At 43.5% G+C, this 24,151-nt stretch overlaps 3 protein-coding genes and 1 non-coding gene across 10 annotated transcripts in view; 2 read left to right on the forward strand and 2 right to left on the reverse strand.

Annotated features, from left to right (window-relative positions):
• KIAA0753 (KIAA0753 ortholog) overlaps positions 1-24,151 on the reverse strand; it is a 67,378-nt gene that overhangs the window by 35,851 nt on the left and 7,376 nt on the right. For 2 of the 7 annotated variants that reach the window (XM_045516476.2, XM_045516475.2), the window contains exons 1-6: positions 16,436-17,252; positions 15,587-15,747; positions 7,139-7,763; positions 4,533-4,639; positions 3,269-3,331; positions 2,650-2,865 (exon numbers count right to left, since the gene is read on the reverse strand). In XM_045516476.2, the coding sequence (XP_045372432.2) occupies positions 2,650-2,865; positions 3,269-3,331; positions 4,533-4,639; positions 7,139-7,763; positions 15,587-15,679 (1,104 nt within the window). In that variant the 5' untranslated portion in view covers positions 15,680-15,747; positions 16,436-17,252. Of the gene's footprint in view, positions 1-2,649; positions 2,866-3,268; positions 3,332-4,532; positions 4,640-7,138; positions 7,764-15,586; positions 15,748-16,435; positions 17,253-20,921; positions 20,944-21,161; positions 21,307-24,151 lie in introns of those variants that run through there. The other 5 variants (XR_006724750.2, XM_074342454.1, XM_074342456.1 and 2 more) reach the window with 5 other exon arrangements.
• Positions 14,085-14,158, forward strand: TRNAS-AGA (transfer RNA serine (anticodon AGA)). The gene has a single exon. It is a non-coding gene; the product is annotated as a tRNA-Ser (tRNA).
• Positions 17,320-20,967, reverse strand: LOC123616729 (uncharacterized). Its single transcript, XM_045516473.2, has one exon. It carries the CDS (start codon positions 20,827-20,829, stop codon positions 17,335-17,337), a length of 3,495 nt encoding a protein of 1,164 aa, XP_045372429.2. The 5' UTR covers positions 20,830-20,967; the 3' UTR covers positions 17,320-17,334.
• On the forward strand, positions 21,436-23,764 carry TXNDC17 (thioredoxin domain containing 17). Its single transcript, XM_010954660.3, has 4 exons — positions 21,436-21,746; positions 22,309-22,390; positions 22,813-22,888; positions 23,525-23,764. Exons 1-4 carry the CDS (start codon positions 21,602-21,604, stop codon positions 23,591-23,593), a joined length of 372 nt encoding a protein of 123 aa, XP_010952962.1. The 5' UTR covers positions 21,436-21,601; the 3' UTR covers positions 23,594-23,764.

A 24,151-nucleotide genomic window follows, 5' to 3' on the forward strand; every position in this document is an offset into this window, starting at 1 on the left:
TAATAAAATGTAACTTAATTTTAAAACCTGGTTATTTAGGACATCCAATTAATAAAACAAATTCTGCATGTCTTTTTTCATGTTTAGCTCATAAAACCAATAGCAAAAAAAAAAAAAAAAGAGAGAGAGAATACGACTACTTTTAAAGGCATCCAAATCCTAAAAGTAAGAGTCATCATTTAAGAAACCATATTAGCAGGGTGGTAAAGGGGGTGGGAAGGGATAAATTGGGAATTCAAAATTTGCACCTTTTGGGGAGTGATGGAAATGTTAGCTATCTTGATTGTGGTGGTGGTTTCATAGGTGTAGACATCTATCAAAATGCATCAAATTGTACATCTGAAATATGTGCAGTTTATTGTACAGGAATCATACCATAATAAAGGTGTTAAAAAATTTAAAAAGATAGAAAACTAACCACAGTCTTTAGAATATAACCCTATATGCTATATAACCATTTTAATTCTCAACGAAAACTTCATAAACTCAATCTTTTAAGTGGGCACACTAACTATTAATTGTGTACTGTTTAATATACATTTTCATAAACTAAAAGAAACTTAGCATGTCCAGTGGCTTTGGTCACTCATCTACCACAATGACAGGGACCTGTGCCCTGGCCTTTCTAAGAGAGGCATGCCCTCTAACGAGTAACCACTCACTCATCACCAGGCAGCAAGGGCCCATTCTCCTCTGGTCAGCACATGCTAAGGACAACTGAACATAGCCAGGGACACTGAGTTCAGATGACAGTAAGGCAATAAAGAAACACTAAGCTGTAGGATGGTGCAGTACACACTGACAAGAAAGAAGATACTTCTTGCACTACTGAATATTTTCAAATGTAGGGGAGATAAACATTATGTTTAAGAAACATTAAGGAACTCTTGCTCAAAATTTGGGAAAGGGACTTTGGCTCTTGAGCCTTTCTAGGATTATCAAGATTTGTCTTCTAAATGAAATCATTTGGTCAATAAATGTTTCTTATAGGTAAGTTTAAAAAGCATCACATGTCCATCAATAGGTAACTGGATAAAGAAGTTGTAGTATATTTATACGATGGAATACTACTCAGTGATAAAAAAGAATAAAAATGCCATTTGCAGCAACAGTGGATGGACCTGGAGATAGTCATTCTAAGTGAAGTAAGCCAGAAAGAGAAAGAAAAATACCATATGGTATCACTCATATGTGGAATCTAAAAAAGAAAAAAAAAGAAAAGAAAAGAAAAGAAAAAAGAGGACACTAATGAATTCATTTACAAAACAGAAAAAAACTCATAGACATAATAAACAATTTTATGGTTACCAGGGGAAATGGGGTGGGAAGGGATAAATTTGGAAGTTTGAGATTTGCAAAGGTTAACCACTACATACAAAAATAGATAAAAAAACAAATTTCTTCTGTATAGCACAGGGACTATAACTATATTCAATATCTTGTAATAATCTTTAGTGAAAAAGAATATGAAAATGAATATACATGTATATATATGCATGACTGGGACATGATGCTGTACACCAGAAATGGACACATTATAACTAATACTTCAATAAAATTAAAAAAAAAAACAAAGAACAAAAATTTTAAAATAAATAGCTAGCTAGCTAGCATCACACAACTTGATATGCTATCCAAAGGTCTCCATTTGACAATAACATTTCTGATAGTGAGTTTTACATACACAAATGTAACCAATGTAAATCACAAACATATTTGCTGGGTAATGAACCTGTAAAGGTAGAAGAAGGGGCCCTGAAGACTCCGAGGGCTAGTTAATGGCAGAACTGGCCTGTCACTTAGTCCAGACTCCTCCCCACCAGGCACCCTTCCTCTACAGCTAGCAGCTTGCTACATCACACCAACATGGAGGTCGTCTTTTTACCGTGTGGTGGAGTGGAAATAACAGTGGCATGGAAGTCAGAAGATAGGCGTTTGATTCCCAGCTCTCAAAAGAAGTAACTGTGTCATCTCTCTGACCTTTGCCTTTTTTTTTTTCCCATCTGTAAAATAGTAGTCACACAACCTACTGCAAATTCCAGCAGTGCAGTAGGGATGAAATGGTAGCACTCTGCACCCTTCAGAGAACTATAAAGATTTAAGGACACAATGCTTTTGCTGTCTTTGTCACCAATAAAAACTACGGCCACTATCCATGCCTGACTAGTGCACACCGGCTGTGACTTCCAGAAGTCTCCAGCCATATCACAAGACTTTGGGCTCTGCTTCCATGTATTTTTGTGTTTCTTCATTTCAAAATCGATCTAGATGACACACTGATAACTTAACCTAAGCACTAATCTAAACAGTGCTTTACCGTCTTCCTTTTATACGCTAATACGTTCTTTATTAAATAGCATGGTCGTGGAATGGAACATTCTGTTAAATTAATGGACCTAGTTAAGAGTTGTTACATGTTCTAGATTCAAATCACCAATTCTCAAAGAAGTGAAATACAGTATTATAGACTAGACTGTAAAAACAGTAAGATTAAAATGAAGTGTTTGTTTTGCTCTCTGCAAAGCTTGAATTTACTAGGTACCAGCCTTGTCTTATATTCTCCACGAATCTCGAGATTAGGCAATGGTAAACATTCTTCCCTGCTCAGAAACAATGCACTTTAAACAAAAACTGGGGTCAATTTCATACCTCAATTTGTTGCAGGATATCTATAACCACATCTGGAACAGAAGAGTCAGCCTCCAGCTTGGCGGAACAGAGTGAAAGCTGGCGAATAAGACTGCCCAGTTCCCTGCACCGAGTAGGAACTGGGTGCTCCCCTCGGTCAGTAAACTGAGTGACAAACATCTGTAAGGCCCGGACGGCTCCTCGATGGGCAGCTGCCAGCCTGGACGCTGCCCATGACTGGCAATAAATGAGACGCGAGAGTTATTTCAATACTCAGAACTTCTAAACAGTAACTCAGCCCTTAAGAACATTTACAGTCAATCTTCTTTCTATGCAAGAACAATTTCTATTGTGAAAACTTTCCAGTACAGGGAATTGTAAAGTTTAAGAGTTTCAAATGACAAAGTCTTTTCCCTCCTATGCTCAGTTTCTTATACCAGCACCAACAACAAAAATCTATTTTCAGAACCTGTTTCTTGGCAGGTGACCCCAAATTCATAACATTTAAGGTGCTTACTCCCTAACAGGTTTCTATAAGCACTAAAAATAATATTAGTGCAGAGAACCCATACACAATACTAACAAAACACTGAAAACGTAGTTTGTAAATAGTATTAATCATAATTAAATTGCATCATACCTTCTTAGTGTGTTTAATTTTATGCGGACTCAGTTTATCCAATTCTTCCTGGATTTCTTTAACCTGTTTTGTAAAGGGGGGAAAAAATGAAAACTTCGTACCTTTCCACTGATTTTTTTTGTAGACAAGGATACATCTTGTCTGGTTCAAATATAACCATTACTAATTCAAGTCACTTGCAAATGAGACAAGGCTCTTCATTCATGCACCCAAAAACAGTTATTGTTTTCCAGTTCAAGATGGTGACTAGTGCACAGGGCTCACCTTCCATCCCTTGGTCCCCACTGTAATGGGAATTTAACATGAAGGAGTGAAGGTGGAGGCAACTCTGGAAAGGCAGGAGGGCCAGATCAGGGGGTCTTCATAGCCGTGCTAAAGAATTTAGCTTTCACTCTCTGAGTTACAGAGAACCACTGAAGTCTTTAAGCAGAGGCCTGACAGGGTAAGATTCGTGTTTCAGAACAATCTCACTGGCAGCAATATAGATTAAGGACCAAAATAGAACCCCAAAAGAATACAGAACAAAATCTAACTCAGGGCTTACCTTTTAAATCAGAGAGTCCAGTTTTGGGTGCAAGCACTAAGGCCAATACATGATCTCAGTGACCAGAAATGAGTTCAAGGCTTGCTAATGAGTAAGGCACTGAAGTTAAAACTAATATTTAAAGAAATCTATCCACAATGTAAAGAATGTAAATGCCTGTTTGTCAGTCACTAAATGTGTCGTAAAAGACACAACACATTCCTCATTCTTTACTATTTAGTAAAGACAATCAAATTCTTTATTATCTACTGAACTTCTGCTACAAAATAAACATGAGACAGATGGGAAACTAACACGGTCCCTTTTCTTTAAGACTACAGGGTGCATTAGTGGGGACCAAGGGTTTCACAGTAACCGATCCACTTAAATTTGTCTGCAAAAATATGTGCTGGAAAAGCATTTTTTTTTCTAGGGAAAGGACACACAGTTTTCAATAGTTTCTCAAGAGTCTATGAACCAACCCCAAAAGTAAAAACAAACAAACCCCACTATTTAAGGATTTTGGCCATATACACACAACACACAAACACACATAAAGGCAGAGGATGAAAAAAAAAAGAATTCTTTGTCCACATGTTCAGGAAATTTAGCCTCACAAACATATTAGAATTCGTATAGGACACTCTGGTGCTGATACTCCTGAGACAAAAGGAAAATGGAAATTCCCTGAGAAGGCAATACCCAGGGCAGGACGCCCCGTCCCTCCCTGCGCTCCCGCACCTGCTGCTGGAGGACGTAGAGCATTTGGGCAGAACGAACAGCTTGCTCCTGCCTCCTGACCCGGATCCTCTGCTCTTCATCTGGATCCAAAGCTTCTTGCATGCGATCTGAAAATATTTTTTCCCAGAAGTGGATTATAAACCATATAGAAAACTTATAAAAACTTCAGTTACTCAAAGAGATGATACGGTTGAGGATCTCAAGTTTTATTAAGAAAAAGAAAAATGAGGTTGTTGTAACAAAAAATTTCTGTTTTCATCAGCCAAGAAACTAGGAACGAGGGAGTGGGCCTGTGTCCTGACTCAGAGATGGAAGAGACATGGAGACGTTAACTAGATCAAGCTCCCCTCCAGGCAGGAATTCCCTGAACCAGATCCCGCTGGACAGCTGACTCCACTGTTACGCATCTCTTACTATTTTTAAATCCTTTATATTGAGCCTAAATAGATAATGTTTTCTATGTTTTAAAAAGCCATTTATTGGCCTATTTTTCTGTTTAGGAAGATTTCTTTTACATTCTCCTTTCTTGAACCTAAAAGAGAAACCTTTTCTCCTACATACTAAGATAGCAGTTGCTAAAATGCTTAGTGTCCAAAGTCTTCACATTTTTGTCAGGAAGCACACCCTTGTACACACTGGTGCTCCGCATTTTCAAAAGATTCACTCAAAGAAATTGCTTCTGGAAGACTGCCTGAGGGATTTGCAGTCTGTCGACTCCTAGTCAGCGGTTTTAAAAGATGTTCATACAAAACAACTTCTTATGCGAAACTCCAATATACAAGTCAGATAAAAGAAGTATTTTATCAGTAAAAGTGTATTTTATAATCTCAAATTTTAAGTACTTACTCACAAAAAATTAGACATGAAAACAGTAAGGAAGGAAGCAAAAATCTGAAATCAGGAGTTGTAAATACAGGTGCAGTCTCCTAGGAGCCAAACTGGTTCTATTGCTTGCTCGGGCTGCACAGCGTGGAAAGCTCCAGATTCACATACTTATGTGACCACACAAGGTAAGGGGCTCCTGTGGGGTTCTTAACTGCTCGCTGTGCAGGCGGCTCTGAGGCCACCAGTCTCCAGAGCAGCACGGAGGAGGCACCTCAGGGCTACTGAGCGGGCGGCTGCAGATCGGGCCATCGCAGACGTGACCAGCCCACAATGAGGTATGTGCAGAAATTCACAGTATGCACTGACAGGTTTTTATGGCAATTTACCACTGTCATGACATTTTTATTATAGTTTACAAAGTACTTTCTTGTGACAGGCAGAAAATGTAAACTAAAAACCAACAGAAGCAAAAAACCACCCAACTGGCCCTTCCCACAGTTTGAGCAGCTCTGCCCCAAGGTCCCCAGTGTGAGGCTCCGCCCCTGGAGCAGCGGGCCTGGGGCTTTGCTCCCTGGGAGCAAGGTTCCTGCCAAGCTGTGCCGTGGGGCCAGGCTGCAGGCTGCCACCCAGGGATGTCAGGGAGCCATAATACTTCGTATTTTGATGTAGGAATGTTTTCAAATTGTTCACGATATTACACAACATACTCTTTACAAAGACCCACCCGAGAAATTTCTTTCTGGCCTTAAGACAATTTTTCCTTACACAATTGTTCTTTCTTTGTAAATTCTGCAATTAATCACATTCTCCTCTTTAGTTGACTGTGAGGAAGCTCAGAAACAAACTGCAACCCATTCCTAATAAATCTTGTTTTCCCTTTCCTTACTTTTTCCTTTCCTTTATTTTTTCCTATGCTAAAATATCCTCATCTATATATCTTTCCTCTATTTTGTTCGATCTGTTTTTGTAAGGCATCTTAAATTCCCTATGTAACATGCATACATGAACACATGCATATATTACTAGACTTTAAAATACAAAACATCATTACAGACTGTATTATCCTAGCCTAGTAGCTCCTTTTGATGCTAACTTCCTATTCCTTGCAGTCTGAAAGCTGGGCTTAAGTCTCCTATTTGTTAGCTAGGGTAACCCCAAATTTTCCACATGGAACCAATCTTACTCTCCCCACGGAAATTCAAGGGCATATGGAATGCGGAAGAATTGTAGAGAACAGTATACGATGATGACACACCTTCCTATCTACCCTGGGGTCTGATATTTGATACTGACATTTGTAATTCCCCTTGTCACGGCTGTGTACTCATCTTAACACTGCCAAAGTTAGAACTGGTTTTATCTACAATACACGTATACTATGCTCTTTTCTGAACAAATTAAAAATAATTTTGCCAGAAAGACTTCTGATTAAGAAGCAAAACATTACAGGATCATTTGCACCCAGATGCCAGAAAACCTAAGGTTCAGACATCAGGGACCACAGTTACTAGGCTGGGCCCTCAGTCGACTTACCAAGTGCAGCCTACAGAAAACCGGCTATTTCAGGTGCCTCTGCTGGAAAGAGGGGCTAGGGCAGGGCAAACTCTTCAGAAAAAAAGACACTGGTCAAACTCAAAGTCCACCTGTCTTGTCATGAATGTTCACTATAGTGACAGAAGGAGAGACTGGAATGTGACAGGGGCAAGGGGTCCTGAAGGACTGTATTTGAACTGTACCCTCTCACGATATCTTTTCAAAGTCAGGAATACAATTTTTCTCACCTTTTTTAGTTACTTCTTCAATTTTATGGATACAACTGCTCAATTCTTTCTGGAGTCGCTGAACTTCCAGCAGGCTTTTGTGTTCGCACCGGCTTTTGTGGTCACCTATCCTGGCATGTGGCTGAAGTCCTGGATCGTGAGTGGGTGGCGAATTTGGCATGGCAAGATCTGACTGTCCTGGATGAGATGTGTACAGGTATACCTTGGCACCTGAGCTGGAAATTTCTACCTTGGACGGCTGGTGGCTGCCATGACGGACTTCCCGACTCTCTGATTCCTTCCTTTCCACCCTATGGTCAGATATTTTATGCTTAGAGTGTCCACATTTCTGAGAGATCTGGGGCTGACTTCTAAGATGATGTTCTTTTATATGTTCTTCAAATTGTCTTCGTTTCACATCTCTTTTGGCTAGGTGGACAGCATAGCTAAGTCTCTCTTCTGATATGACAGAAAATGAAACAGAACTGCTTAGGTCAGGACCATCTCTAAAACCCAAATCTCCACGATGGTATGACTCATTGTATGAGTGTTTCAGTTTTTCAATTCTAATTCCATGTGGGCAAGAATAGCGGATTGCCAAGTTGCTTGAATGTGTAGGAACATTCTTATTAAACTGCAGCTGGTTCTTTAAAAAATAAATAAAAGTAAGCACACATTAGGAAAATAACATATTGCATAGTTGGTATATGTCTATAATCAAGTTTCTAAAATCTCGCCTACACAATTAGTAGTGCTAAGAGGCATTTTCCTGCTGTACTGATAGAATCGGTCAATCTCATACACCCTTGAATGAATCACACACCCCTGGTTCTACCCTGCAATCACCCAGTCCCCAGTATTACCCTTCTGTTTACTAACAGTATACTGAAGGCCTCCTCACAAAGTCAACCTGGAAAGCTTCAAGTAGAACTAGTGAGTTCAACTGTCTGGTTATGGAATTCTGCCCTGTTTCAAAATGTCAGGTTCCAGCAAGTGATCAATATAGTTCATGAGTGCTCCTAAAAATTGCTCCACAGATGCACCACACAGAATCTAAACCATTGACAATACTTCTTCAAGTCTCCCTGAGATTTTTCATCTAGTGGTTGGACTTTCTATCCTGCACCTAAGTGTATCTTACTCAGAGAAGCCCACTTACACCTTCTCATGCAAGCTTTTGTCAGTTATAATGACAAAAGACACAAGTTTTATCGTTCACTTAACAAATACAGGCATGTTTCCATATTCCCACAGTTTTCATTATTTTTCACAGTTGCATTTTCTAAAATCCAATGAATGGCCTTTTCATGCTTAACCTAACTATAACTTTCTTACTAAACATTTAGATTGTTCCAGCTTTTCCACTAATAGGAATATTACTTCAGTTAGTATCTCCACGTGTTTAGTTTTTTTCTCTTTTAAAATTATTTCCTTAGGATGAATTATCTGTTCTGGGATTACTACATCAAAGGGAGCAAACAATTCTGTGGCTTTGGGCCTGTCAATGACAGGTAAACAGCCTTAGGAGACTTGTGCCTATACACTCAGGGAGGCCTGTGCTGTGATGCTGTTCTTGGGGATGGCCTCCCCAACTCTCATGGCTTACACAATGAAGTATGGTTATATAATCACGTGTATGAAGAGTCAGCTTAAAATAAACCTATTGTATTATAACTTAAGAAGAGTATTTTGGGGGAAAAAAAGTAGTTAAAAACCTCACTAGAGGTTATGAGAGAGAAAAAAACATGGTTACCATCTGAAGGGTGCACGGAACTTATAGCCTTAATGGAGAAAGTCTTTCCTACCAGAGTAAAATTAACCTAAAATACTTGGGGGATTAGATACAAATATTAGGGGAAAAACGGGTGAATTCCTCCTTAACCTGAGTGTAGAGAAAGGTTTTCTAACTGTGACTCAAAATCCATATGTAATAAAAGTGATAAATTTTACAACATTACATAAAAATTTTTTAAACAAGTTCTGTTTTTTGTGATTAAAAAACTCCATAAACAAAGTCAAAGACGTGGAAAACTGGAGGAAAAATATTTGTAAATACAAAAGGCTCCTTCCTTATATATAAAGAAATCTTAAAAGCTGAGGTAAAAAAAGATCAAAACTCGGTAGAAAATGGTAAAAACACATGAACAATTAACAACAACCAAAAAAAATATAAACATGGCCCTTAAATATATGAAAAGTTGGTCAAGCTCATAAAAATACAAATTAAAAATACAGGGAGACAGCAACAGATTAGTAAAAATTAAAAGGTGTAACAACACATGCTGTCGGTGAGGCCGGGGGAAACAAAACCTCTCACAGAGCACGGCCGGGAGCACGGCCCTCAGAGAGGGGCTCCAGCAACATCAAAAAAGCCACACACGCCTTTACCTTTGGCCCAGCAGTCTCACTTCTAGGAATTTATGCTGAAGGTACACCCCCAACCATACATATGCACAGGGTTACTCACTGCTATCTTGTCTGTAATTGCAAAGTACTGAAACCAACCTAAATGCCCATGTAGGAGTGTGTCTCAAATGATCCTATGTCCACACAGAGGAGTACTATGAAGATGTAAAAAAGAATAAGGAAGATCTCTATGCATATCTCTAAGAAGTCAGGTGGAAGGATTTCTCAGCAAAAAGAGCACAGTGCAAAAAAGAGTATCTGTAACCTTCTACCCTTCAAAAAAAAAGGGGAGAAATATTTCATGAGAAAATACACACGCATCTGATCATTTGTGCAAAAAGAAACATAGGAAACAAAAATTAGAGACTAGCAAGATTAGGAATCACAGGGTGTGGGTAGGAACTGGCTGGAAAGGACAGAGGGAAACGGGGAGGGGATAACACTTCCATTTTGTACAGGCTTGTTTGGAACCATGTTAATGTTTCACATACACTAGAGAGATAGGAAGGAAGGGAGAGAAGAAGGGAGGGAAAGGATAAACAAAATTCATAAGGATGAAGGAAAACCCTAAATATGAATACTAATAGAAACTAACGAACCAAACTCAATTCCGAATGAATAACATAACCACACTAAAAAAGTGAGGGTTTAGTTTTATATGCAAAAAATAAAGTGAACAAAGCCTGTTAAAAAAAAAATGAGGGTTAAAAAAAAATTAACCCACTTCACTTTTGAACAGAGCATTTGGACTAAATGCCATCAGGCTAAAGACAAAAATTCTCTAAACAAATACCGAACTCTAATTTTACGCTTCTTTTTTCACGGAGGCCTGGATTGCAATTCCCAGTTTTGTACATTCTAGGATCGAGCACAGAGGTATACAGACTGTGGATAACGAGGCAGGTTTCCCACTGCTGAATAAGGGAGTTACAGATGGGAAGCGGTAGATCAGCATTGGAGGCATTTGTGTGAACTCATGGGTTTCAGAATAGACAGATAGGAAGATAGACAGACAGAGAGGGAGGCGAGGAGAGAGTAGGGGTGGGGGGAGCAGAAGGATGGAGCAAGGGATCCAGATGTGAGTGCAGATCTGCATATGAATATGTACACAGGCCCACAGGGGTATACATCTGCTTTCCAGTTATGTCCCCTGAGAGGGCATATGGGACAAACACAGACATCCAAGAACCAACGAGCGAGCATATCCAGTACCCGGACACTGATTTCTAAATTTCCTCCTCCATCAAAGGGATGAAGCCTCCTTCGATAAATGGCTAATTTTAGGGCTGGGACAGAGGGAAAGTATGCTGAGCCTAGAATATCTTTTTATACCTAAAGTGGTCAGAGATGGATGGTAACGTGCAAGGGACACTGGAATCAGGTTGAAGTGGCTCTCACTTCACTGGCCACAACAGAGACCATTTGAATACCACATTGAATTAAGTAAGACTCTGTGAGCCTGCTCTGATACAAATAAATAAGTCACCACTTGCCAACCATCATAATAAAAAATTGATTCAGGCAAATCATCAATGAACGCTAAACTAGCAAATGAAGTTCAGGGAGTAAACTTTATTAACAGAGTCTCAAAGGCAGAGACTTTCAATGATAAAGGTAAAAGAGTAACTTCACATTGGAAAACCTGGCAGACACCACCTTAATTAAATGATTACAGTTAACACTGTCAGTAACTGGACAAAATGATGCCAGGCACTGAGAAGAACTCGGCATTACTTCAGTGGTTTTTCCCCCCACAGGTGCATAACCTGAATATAATTATGAGAAAATTTCACACAAACCCAAACTGAGAAGAAATCCTCAAATAATCAGCCTATATTTTTCAAAAAATGTCAATGTCATGAAATACAGAGAAATCGTTCAGATTAAAGGAAACTAAATAAACATGAAAACTAATGAAACTCATGATCTTGGGTTTTCTTTTGCTACAAAGGACATTACTGGAACAACTAACAAAATCTTTGTAAGGTCTGTAGAAGACATGATAGCATTTTAATGTTAATTTCCGGATTTTGATCACTGTACTACGATTATATAAGAGAAATCCTTGTTTTTTTAGGAAATACAAACACAAGTACTTAGGGATAAAGGTGAATCACGTCTGGAACTTGTTCTCAGCCAATTTAGAAAATAATTGTGTGTGCATGTGTGTGTGTGTGTGTGTGTGTGTGTGTGTGTGAGTGTATGTGCGCAGCGAGCCAGAGAGAGGGGGATAAAAAAGGGAGGGAAAGAGAGAGGGAGTAAAAAGGTAATAAAGTACTAACATTTGGGGAATCTGGAAGAAGGGTATCCAGGAATTCTGTGTACTATTCTTGTACCTTTTCTGTCAGTCTGAAATTATGTCAAAATTTAAAAAAAAAATTTGAAACATTACTACATACACACCACCTATACAACATAGTCTTGGAAGTCCTAGCCACAGCAATTGGGCAAGAGAGAGAAATAAAAGGGATCCAAATTGGAAAAGAAGAGGTAAAAGTGTCACTATATGCTGACAACTTGTTACTATATACAGAAAACCCTAAAAGGTCCACACAAAAACTACTAGAATAGAAGAATTCAGCAAGGTAGCAGGTTACAAGATTAATGTTCAAAACTCAGTTGCATTTCTTTACACTAACGAGGAATCAACAGAAAAAGAAAGTAAAGAAACAATCCCCTTTAAAATAGCACCCAAAGGAATAAAGTACCCAGGAATAAATCTAACCAAGGAGGTGAAAGACTTATACACAGAAAACTATACACCATTGATGAAGGAAATTAAAGAAGACTTTAAAAAATGGAAAGATATCCCATGCTCCTGGATTGGAAGAATCAACATTGTTAAAATGGTTCACACTGCCCAAGGCAATCTACAGATTTAATGCAATCCCTATCAAATTACCCAGGACATATTTCACAGAACTAGAACAAATCATAATAAAATTTATATGGAACCACAAAAGACCTAGAATTGCCAAAGCATTACTGAAGACAAAGAAAGAGGCTGGAGGAATAACTCTCCTAGACTTCAGACAATACTACAGAGCTACAGTCATCAAGACAGCATGGTATTGGTACAAAAACAGACATATGGACCAATGGAACAGAACAGAGAGCCCAGAAATGAACCCACAAACTTTTGGTCAACTAATCTTCAACAAATGAGGCAAGAATATACAATGGAATAAAGATAGCCACTTCAGCAAATGGTGTGGGGAAAACTGGACAGCAGCATGTAAAGCAATGAAGCTAGAACACTCCCTTACACCATACACAAAAATAAACTCAAAATGGATCAAAGACTTAAACATAAGGCAAGATACAATAAACCTCCTAGAAGAAAATATACGCAAAACATTATCTTACATACATCTCAAAAATGTTCTCTTAGGGCAGTCTACCCAAGCAATAAAAATAAAAGCAGGAATAAACAAATGGGACCTAATGAAACTTACAAGCTTCTGCACAGCAAAGGAAACCATAAGTAAAACAAAATGACAATCTACGGAATGGGAGAAAATTTTTGCAAACGATGAAACCAACAAAGGCTTTATCTCCAGAATATATAAGCAGCTCATATGACATAATAAGGAAAAAACAAACAACCCAATCCAAAAATGGGCAGAAGATCTAAACAAGCAATTCTCCAAGAAGAAATGGTCAATAGGCATGTGAAAAAATACTCAGTATCGCTAATTATCAGAGAAATGCAAATCAAAACTATGATGAGATATCACCTCACACCGAATGGCCATCATTCAAAAGTCCACAAACAACAAATGCTGCAGAGGCTGTGGAGAAAAGGGAACCTTCCTACACTGCTGGTGGGAATGCAGTTTGGTGCAGCCACTGTGGAAAACAGTATGGAGATTCCTCAAAAGACTAGGAATAGACTTACCATATATATGACCCAGGAATCCCACTCCTGGGCATATATCCAGAAGGAACCCTACTTCAGGATGACACCTGCACCTCAGTGTTCATAGCAGCACTATTTACAATAGCCAAGACATGGAAAAAGCCTAAATGTCCATTGACAGATGACTGGATAAAGAAGATGTGGTGTATTTATACAATGGAATACTATTCAGCCATAAAAACAACATAACACAATTTGCAGCAACATGGATGTTCCTGGAGAATGTCATTCTAAGTGAAGTAAGCCAGAAAGAGAAAGAAAAATACCATATCAGATCACCCAGATGTGGAATCTTAAAAAAAAAAAAAAAAAAAAGAACATAAATACAAAACAGAAACAGACTCATAGACATAGAATACAAACTTGTGGTTGCCAAGGGGGCGGGAGTGGGAAGGGACAGACTGAAATTTCAAAATTTGTGGACACTGACAGGCATATGCAGAATAGATAAACAAGATTATACTATATAGCACAGGGAAATATATGTAAGATCTTGTGGTAGCTCACAGTGGAAAAAAATGTGACAAAGAATATATGCATGTTCATGTATAACTGAAAAATTGTGCTCTACACTGGAATTTGACACAACATTGTAAAATGACTATAACTCAATAAAAAATGTTAAAAAAAGAATATCTCCAGGGAGGGTATAGCTCAAATGGTAGAGCGCATGCTTAGAATGCATGAGGTCCTGGGTTCAATCCCCAGTACCTCCTCTGAAAATTAAATAAATAAATAAATAAAGCTAATTATCTCCCACAAAAATAAAACTAAATAAATAAAAACATATTTTAAACAAAAATAAAATAAAATAAAATAAAATAAAATAAAAAAACTACACACACACCAGAATGATTATAATTTTTTAAAAACCACCAAATGCTGTCAAAGATGTGGAGCGATTAGTGCTCTCATTCGTTATTGGTAGGAATGTAACATGGTACAACTACTTCGGAAAAAGTTTGTCGGTTTGTTAAAAAACTAAACATACACCTACACTATGATTCAGCAATTTTACTCCCAGGTATTTGCCCAAGAAAAATAAAAACATGTTTACAAAAAGATTTGTACAAAAAGGCTTACAGCAGCTTCCTTTATAATAACCCAAACTAGAAACAGCCCAGGTGTCCATCAGCTGGCGAATGGATAAGCAGTGGTACATGGTTACTACTATGGGACACCACTCAGTATTAAAAAGTAACAAACTACTGATACACACAACAACTTGGAGGAACCTCAGAAACATTACACCGAATCTCAGAAACATTATACCCAGCGAAAGCAGCCTCACACAGAAGAGTACATGGTATGTGATTCTATTTACAGGAAGTTTTAGAAAAGGCAAAACTAATCTATGGTGGAAAGAAATCAAAACAGTGTTGCTTCTGGAGAGTCCAAGAGGGACTGACTAGGAAGGGGCTCAAGAGACCTTTCTGGGGTAATGGAAATGATCTGCATCTTATTAGAGGTATGAGTTATACATGTGCACACATTTGTGAAAACTCAGCAAATGTGACAACACATTTCAGCATATTTGCTGCAGATGTAAAATTTACATCAAAAGAAAAAAGGTAAAGAACAAATTCTAGTATATGATGTGCATGCTTAAGTAGTGAAGGTACTCATGTCTGTAATTTATTTTGATATGAGTCCAAAAATAAGAATGAATGGATTCTAGAGGGATGGATTGAGGACAGATAAGCAATGAAATAGTAATGTGGTGAAACAGTAGTGGAATCTGGATGTTCACTGTAAAATTCTGTTTGCTGTGTTTTTGAAGATTTTCATAAATACAATGTTGGAAGAAAAGATATTCTGGGTAAAGCTGAATAAAGACTGGTTATCAGATAGTATCAGGGAATTATTTTTTGTCCATTTTTAGCTGTGATAATGGTATTACGGTTAAGCTGGAGAGTTTATTTTTACAAGCAGTAGTCTAAAATAGATGTGACATGTCACCTGCAACTTACTTTGAGATGGTTCTGCAAAAATTTTAGAGCGATGGGAAGACAGAAAAACAGATGGGACAAATTGCTAACAACTGTTAAACCTAAAAGGTGTTTTAAAAGGTGCTCATTGTCCTTTTCTTTGTTTGAAATGCCTCAACAAAACTCAAAATGAAGAGAAAAACAAAATGAAAATACCTGGGTCTGAAGTTTCCCGGGGTCACTCCTCCCATCCAGTTGGACACTAGATGCTGGATGAACGCAGGCTGAGGCTGGCCTGCCTGGTCCCATTATGTCAGAGTGTAGAACAACAGTGAAAGCTTAGTCATCGGCCAACGGTTCTTCCCTAAAATCATTGCCTAAAATCAAAGAAAGGACCTTCAGACCAATGGTATTCAAAGGGAAACAGTAAGTAAAATACAATGCCATGCTCATACATCAGTATGCTAGCAGTCCACAGCAACCTCACACTACAGAGCGAATGCTTAAGGACAGGTACGTAAGTTTCTTCCATTTACAAAAGCAACTACACTTTTGAAATTCAACCTTCCAAGAGAACAGGGGAACACACTATCTTAACGACTATCTCTTGAGCCTTTTTCATTCCAAATTTCAAATCTCAGGGGCCACCAGTTAAGATTTTATTCCAAAAACAGAGGTCCGCTACGATACACTAGCACCTTCTAGCAGGGGAGTTTTATAGATACACAGCCTACGTTAATAAATCTTAACTACTAATCAAAAAGCAGCATGCTTTACTCTTCCAGGTAGCTCAAAAGGATAGAACTCTGAATGGCTCTAAGTAAACCTGCGGCATCAGAATTCCTAGACTGATGCCAGGAACTGCCATTAACTAGCTGAATGACCTCTATACATCTTCAATTTCCCCCCAAATGCCCCCCACCATATATTCACACACAGTGTTCAACAGATATGAAAGTGTTCCGTAAACTACACACAAAACAGCGCCTCTCCCTACTCTGAACACCTGCTCACAGACACTATTACTATCCCTGCACTCACACACCTGCTCACATTGTTATTTACCTATTTCACGGGTATCTGTCTCATCTTCCCAGCTAGACAAGGTTCCTTGAGGGTAAGGGCCTTGTCTTGCTCATCTCTGAGATTTCCCACAACACAGTGCTTTGAGTATAGTTGACAAATTTAACTCAACATTCGTCGACTTAAGCAGATTTTCCATAAACTGACTAGTGTTACATGTATGGGAGAATTTGTCGCCTTTAAGAATCCCATAGGAACTCAACTGAGAAATTCAGGTTTAAAAAAAAAAATCCCTAATTTAAGCTTTCAAATAAACCCAAGGTTTGCAGACTGGATTTGCTTTAAGATTGATACATCTGTAGGAATATAAAGGCAGTGTCTTATTTCTTATTTCTAAGGCTGCAGAGAGATGATCAAAGGCGAAGATGGGAGGAGGCACATTGAGTGAGGCAATCCCAAATAGCCTGACTTCACCACAGTTCCGGGGCCGCAGAATGAAGGAGCCTGCAGGGTTGGTGCCAGGGCGTCTGCGACTTTCATGTGGTCATCCCTTTCCCTCTGGATGCCAAAGGCCTAACAGTCCATTCTCCAATAGGAAAAACGCTAGTGATCCCCACAGTTCCAGGATACCTCAAGTGATGCTACACACACACACACACAAACACAAACACACAAAAAGTCCAGGGACACCCACCCTGAACTGTTCCCCTATACAAAGTCCTGGGACACTCCTCTCCTTGCAGCCTATTCCTTTCCCACTGCTCCAGGAAATCTCCCAATTTGCTACCCCACATACCGTGAGGCTTCTCCACGCAGTATCTCTCCGCCCCATCCTAAGACACCCTCCAGCCTGTGCCTTCATCTACAACCCAGGACAAATCTCCCCCCAACCTCTTCCCCCCCAGAGCCCCAGGATCCCCCCAACTTGTGCCCTACATATACTACTGGAACACCCCTGTCAATCTGTCCTCCCCCTCATAATTTTCTCCCAAATTGTCCCCCCTCACTCTGACTCCAGACCCTTCCCCAGTCTGTCTCCTCCCACTCTGCTGTGCATGCTGTCCGAAATGGCCAATGCCTGTTTCCCCCCTTGAATCCGGGGGCACATCCTCAGATTCATTCAATCCCACAGCCGTGCTTGTCCCGGACACTCCTGGCACATTCTCAGGGTCTGGTTCTTCCCCCACAGACCTTCGACAGCTCCATAACCTGGTCCCGCGCCCACAAGTGTAAGACACCCCGACTGCCTGGCTCCTCCCTGCCAGGCCCAGGAAAATTCTACCTCCCGACTCCCCGACTAAAGCCCCAGGGCCCTCTGTGGACTGTCTCCTCGCCACGGCGCAGCCTGAGACAGCCGCATTCGTTTCTTCTGCGCACCCAGTCACCCACACTGCGGCAGGCCCACGCTCCGCCGTGGGAACCCCTCCAGCTGCAAGCACCCCCCCAGACAGAGAGACCCTCACAGCCTCGGGGACAGCTCCATTAGGTCTCCTTCTCCACAGACCTGCGACACCTTCAGAGCCAGTGTTCCCGTCCACAGGTCCTGAAGCCCCAGCAGCCATGGGCACCTCAGACCCCTGTCTCCTTCCCCACGTACCTGAGCCATCCCTAGAGCTAATATGGCCCACCAGCGGCCCGGGGACCCCAGCAGCTGTGGGGACCCTCGCAGCCATGAGAACACCAGCAGTCACCGGCACCTCAGCAGCCTGCCTTCTTCCCAATAAGCCCAAGAGAGCCCCAGAGGGCACCTCTTCCCCCACAGGCCTGGGCACCCCTGCAGTTGTGCGCAGCCCCGTGGCCACGGGTGCTCCTGTGGTCTGTCTCCCTCCTGCCAAGTCTGAGATGCCTCCAGGGCCCAGCTTTTCCCCCACGGGCCCAGGCACCCTGAGAGTGGCAGGCACCCCCATCCTGGTGGGACCCTCGGCATCTGCAGGTCCCCACACTGTCTCTCTCTCCCTCCACAAGCCTGAGACATCTCCAGAACCAGCCGCCTCTCGCACAGGCCTAGGTGCCCTGAGAGCCACAGGCAGCCCAGCAGCTGCAGACACTCCTGCTGTCACAGGTACCCCTGGAGTTGCTCTCCTTCCCGGCAAGTGTGAGAAACCCCCAGAGCCAGTCTCTGTCCCCAGCGGATCCGGCACCCTAGGAGCGGCGGGCACCTCAGCAGCCACAGGAACCCTGGTATTGTGTCTCCTTCCCCAAGACCCTGGGACAGCCCCAGAGCCCATCTCCTCTCCCCCCAGCCCCGGAACCTCAGGGGCCACAGGAACCCTGTCAGTCACAGGAACTCCAATAGCCGGTCTCCTTCCCCATGATCCTGGGAAGGCCTCAGAACCAGCATCCTCCCCTACAGACCATAGCTCCTCGGGAGCCATGGGAATCCCTGAAGCCATGGCTCTCCTGGCAGTATGAACCCTTCCCCACAGGCTCAAGTCATCCCTGGAGCTGTTCCCCTGACACCCGGAGCCAGGCACCCACCCAGCAGCAGGCACCCGGACAGGTACTCTTCCAGACCCCGGCACACCCACAGCCGTGGGCACCCCTGCTGGGGCACACCTGTGTTTGGGCACACCTGCTGCCTCTGACCTCCCCCCTGTCTCTGACAACACCACAGCCTGTCTCTTTCTACACAGACACAAAGCACCCCCATAGCTAGTCTCTTGAGCCACAGATCCAGTTCCTCCTAAAGCTGCAGGCACCAGAGCCTCTTGCTCCCCCATTGCCTGCCTCCTTTCCCACAGACTTAAGATGTTTCCACCGCATGTCTCCTCTCGGATAACCCTTGGCACCGCCTCAGCCAGAGGCACCCCCAGAGCCTGCCGCCTGCCCCACGGGCCTGGGAGACCACCATAGCCTGTCTGTCCTCCCATGGCTCCTGGAACCACCACAGCCTGGGCCACTCCCATGGGCTGTTCTGTCCCCCACAGACCCGGGACACTCCCACAGCCTGTCTCCTTCCCCAAAGCCCCAGCTACCCCCACAGGTCGTCCTGTCCCCCACAGGCCTGGGGCGTCCCCAGCACCTGCCTCCTGCTCTTCAGGACCAGATACCTCTGCAGTCTGTACGGCTTCCCATGACCCCGAGTCACCTCCAGAGCCTGTCTCTACCCACACTGCCTGTCCCCTTTCCCTGAATCCCGGGTCACCCCCACATCTCATTCTTTCTCCAATAGCACAAGGTACCCCAACAGGCTGTCTGGTGCCCCACGGGCTAGGGAGACTCCCAGGGCCTGTCTCCTCTACAGCTGGTCTCATCTGCCACACGACTGGGGCACCCACAGAGGTAGCTTCCTCCTCCATAGCTCTGAGTACCCCTCTAGCATCAGGCACTGCTGCGGCCTGCTCCCTCGCCCGTAAGCCTGTGGTATCCCCACAGACTGCCTCCTGTGCCAGTGCCGCAGGCACCTGCACTGACTGCTCTCTCTCCCAGAGACCTGGGGCACCACCACAGCCCAGCTCTCCCTCCACAGCTCTGGGTACCTCCACAACCTCGGGCCACCCCATGGTCCCAGGCACTCCCCTAGTTGCTCCTTTTCCCCAAGAGCCTGGGGCAACCCCACAGCCTATCCCTTCCACAGCTCCAGGCACCCCCGCAACCTGTCCTCTCCCTAGCAGGTGTGGGGCAATCCCAGAATTTGCCTCCATAGTCCCAGGCACGGTCACAGCCCAACCCTGCCCGCACAGGCCAGAGGCCCTCTCATAGCCTGCCTCTTGGGAACGAGCTATTGACACTCCTGTGGCCCGGGGGAATGCCCTAGCCTGTCCTTTTACCCACGGTCCGGTAAGACCACCACGGCTGGTTTCTACCCACGAAGCCTGGCCAGGCACCCCCCTTTCAACGGGGCCCCCTCCTGCAGGCATAGGATGGAGCTCGACTCTGCTTCCTTCTCCACAACCTGAAGCTGCCCTCATAGCCTGCACCTTCAACCACAGTTCCAGAATGCTCTCATGCCCCATAGACCCCGGGCGACCTTTTCTCTCGCAGCCCCGGGGGCTCCTATAAACCGTCTCCTCCTCCCCAGTGCCAGTCGCCCACACACAGCCGGCAGGCCCCACCACCTGGGGTTCCCCCACAGCCCCGTTCACCCACACAGCCCCAGAGTCCCTTGCGGCCTCCACAGAGCCTGCAGTGCCAGGTGTCCCCGCAGCCTCATTCACCCCGGAGGCCTGGGCTGTCCCTTCCGCTTGTCTTCTCCCCCACGGCCGCCTACAGTCCTGCAGCCTTTCTGCGCCCACACAGCGCGCCTCCCGCACCAAGGACCTCTCCCGGCGCCTCGCTCCACGGCTTTGGGACGTCCCTGCACCGCATCTCTTCCCCCACGGCCGCCGGACTCCTCGCCCGGACCTGCTGGGCCCCACGCAGCGGCCGGGCGCCTCTGACGCTAGCTCGCCCCCGCGCAGCCCGGGCAAGGCCCCGCGGCCAGCCGCCCTGCTCATAGCCCCAGGACGACTCCCGCCTTCCCAGCGCAGCTCCGGGGCACTTTCTGTTTCAGCACCAGCCCCCAAGGAGGCTCCACACACGCACTCACACACTCAGCTCCAGCTCTCGCAGCCTTCCTCCCTCCCAGCCCCCTACCCCCGCCCAGTCCTGGACGCCCGCCCCTCCCCTGGTCCCGGCCCCCCCCTCCCCCAACCAAGCCTCGGCAGGAGAAAAGGTAAATAGGACCGACGAGCGGCAGGATCTGCCCCGGCTCAAGGTCTCCTCTACCCCAGGTCCATGACTCCTAGCGCAGCTTCCCAGAACCCCCCCAGCTCTGGCCCGAGCCCACCTGGCCTGGGGCGCGGCGCGGCTACCCGGAACCGGGCAGGGGGGCCGTAACTAGGCCTCGCTTCCGGCCGCTCGCCCAGTCGCCATGGCAACGGGCGCAAGGCGGCTTGGGAGCCGTTAAGGCTCCAAAGTCACCTAAAGGTCCAGGGACTGCGCAGCGGTAGGCTTTACAGCCACTGCTCATGGGGCTGGGGCCAGGACCAGTTTGGGGCAGAAGCCGGGGTTTTAGGGTGCAGCCAGCACGGGAAGACCTGAGAAGCGGAGCAGAATGACGGCACGGAGGAGTTACGACCGTCAGAGGCTCCCGTAGCACCCCAGCGCCTGGCTGGTTCCCTCAGGCCCCGCCCACCCGGAAACAGCTTCGCCCCGCCCCGCGTGGTGTCACTCCCCGCGGCAGCGTGACCCAAGAACACCTCTCGCGATCCCAGGCGCGCTCTCCGGATGGCCGGCTACAAGGAGGTGAGTGTCTCCGGCTACGAGGATTTCATGCAGGCTGTGGAGCAGCACAATGGCAAGACCGTATTCGCCTACTTTTCCGGTTCTAAGGACGCCGAAGGGAAAAGCTGGTGCCCGGACTGCGTGCAGGGTGAGGCCGCGATTCGGGGGTTGCTGCCCAGAGGAAGTGGCAGGAGGCCGAGGCTATGGCCAGAGAGCAGGGTGGAGAAGAAGCGGAAGGGAGACTTCTTGCTCCGGGAGTTCCAGGGGGCGATCTGAGCTATATCATCTTGCCTTTCCCTACCCTGTTCCCGACTCTCTTCCTGTCTTTCCCCGCCCCGCCAAAAGTGCTCTTCTACCATTCGACCCACGAAATCCTGGAATCTAGTTCTTTAAAACGTTTTCATTTCTCCAATATGATTAGTGTCTTACAGAAGAAGTGAGTTGGTCTCCTTTAGTTAAGTCAGCAAATATTTGTCTTTCATTGTTAAAGGCGCTGTGGCGCGGGGACAAATCGGGACTGAGTTCGTCTTTACCCTTAAAGTGACTCTCAAATCAGAAAAAAAAAAAACCGATTTCTGTTAACTTCCTCAGTTAACTCCAGGTTAAAGTCTGAGTACTACCAAGACCGAGGGGAGGGAAGAGGGACGCTGTTTATCAGTATCTGACTGTAGAACTGGGGTGTAATTATTTTTATCAACTTTTCTTGAAAGCTGAACCAGTCGTACGAGAGGGGCTGAAGCATGTTGGTGAAGGATGTGTGTTCATCTACTGCCAAGTAGGAGAAAAACCTTAGTAAGTGGCAACGTGTATTCTGTTTCCCAGACATGCACTAGACTCTTGCAAACTTAGGCGAGAATGGCCTGGGATTCAGGTTGAGTTCTAAGGTATAGTCGGGTAAGTTAAATAAGTAGAAGATATTAAATTCAAATTAAAAATTTGAATGTTCAGCCATTTGTATTAGTTAAGGGTAATTCAGTGAATTTGGCCTGATGTTAGTCCAGAACTTAACTGTCTTCAAATTTATTTTATATCTTAGCATATATTCACTTAAATGAAAACTTTGCACAGGAGAATAAGGGATAAGTCATAGACTTCAAGGTTTTTAAAATGTTTATAACAATGAATACTAAAAGACTAAATTATACCCAACATTAAGCAAACTGTAAGAAACCAAATAAATGTTTTTCATGATCATCTTTTTTTTCTTTTAATAGTTGGAAAGATCCAAATAATGACTTTAGGAAAAAGCTGAAATTAACTGCAGTGCCTACACTACTTAAATATGGAACAGTGAGTATCTTTCTTTAACTGGGTTGAGGATACAATTCACCCTGTCAAAACTCTTAACTTGTTCTGGATTCAAATTTGAACAGCTCTTGACATTTCATCCCAAACATCATGCGTTGCTATTCAGAACGCATTCAAAACACGACCTGGCTGTCCATCTCTATGGCCAATCCCAATAAATTATTAGTAATGCAAATATTAGGTCTTTTTCATACCTCTTAAAGCCAATCTTATTTTAAAATTCTATAAGCACTGTTGAAGAAAGTTGGTTAACATATAATGCCTTAAAACAATGGCATCAATAGTTGTTCTCTACTAAATTCATAATTCTAGGTGAAAAGTAAGGGCACCTCTTCTAGTTTAATCATGGCCATGGGATTCTAAATTAAAGAGTCAAGGGCAAGGGGAGGCATTGGGCTTGCTGTCTCCTGTTTTAGTCCACGGGAGCCAAGTATTTTAATGATTCACCTTAAGGCAAATATCTTAACTATTTCGTAAAACTTGTTACAACTAGTTGATAGTTTCTGAATGGCATAATTTCTCTGATCCAAGATTTGTGTCATTCAAGGCAGAACAATTCATTTCTCTCCTAATAACATTTTTGTAGCTGTGGGTTAAGATATGACTGTTCTCTTACAGCCTCACAAACTGGTAGAATCTGAGTGTCTTCAGGCTAACCTCGTGGAGATGTTGTTCTCTGAAGATTAGTAAGATTTGATGGTGGCAATTGTGTCTTGATTTCATCAAGTATAAAAGAAACTGCATACTTGTTTTGAATTCATGTTAGCAGTAAATAAACGATGATGTAAAAAAATTCATATATGTCTAAAACAGTACAGTGCTATTAAAAATGCTCATGAAGCCCCGAGTTTGCTTTAATATATGGACTTTTTCTTTTGTTTTATGAGAGGGAGGTAATTGGGTTTATTTATTTATACTTGGAGGAGGTACTGGAGATTGAACTCAGGACCTCCTGCATGCTAAGCATGCGCTCTACCACTTGAGCTATACCCTGCCCCCTAATACATGGACATTTTTAAGCTACAGGTAAAGTAAGTCTTCAGGAGTGGCAGTAAGAGCACAAAGGAATGTGTTACTAGAGATGACAGAAATATCTAAAAGCCCCAAATAGTGCAGTAGACAGCCTCCAAGTCTCTAAAGGAGTTAGGATCTTTTAGCTTAAATTCCATTAATTTACAAAGAACTGTTATTCCTAAAACACCTTCTTTGGCTTTAGAATGTACAACTTAACCTAACCACTGGAGA

Source organism: Camelus bactrianus, chromosome 16 (genome assembly GCF_048773025.1).
Source record: "Camelus bactrianus isolate YW-2024 breed Bactrian camel chromosome 16, ASM4877302v1, whole genome shotgun sequence".
NCBI lineage: Eukaryota > Metazoa > Chordata > Mammalia > Artiodactyla > Camelidae > Camelus > Camelus bactrianus.

Coding starts and splice junctions, on each gene's coding strand:
- LOC123616729 (XM_045516473.2), bottom strand. CDS start 20,829: ATGAGCAGGGCGGCTGGCCGCGGGGCCTTGCCCGGGCTGCGCGGGGGC.
- TXNDC17 (XM_010954660.3), top strand. CDS start 21,602: ATGGCCGGCTACAAGGAGGTGAGTGTCTCCGGCTACGAGGATTTCATG. Junction 22,391..22,812: donor CAAGTAGGAGAAAAACCTTA/GTAAGTGGCAAC, acceptor TTCTTTTAATAG/TTGGAAAGATCCAAATAATG. Junction 22,889..23,524: donor CACTACTTAAATATGGAACA/GTGAGTATCTTT, acceptor GTTCTCTTACAG/CCTCACAAACTGGTAGAATC.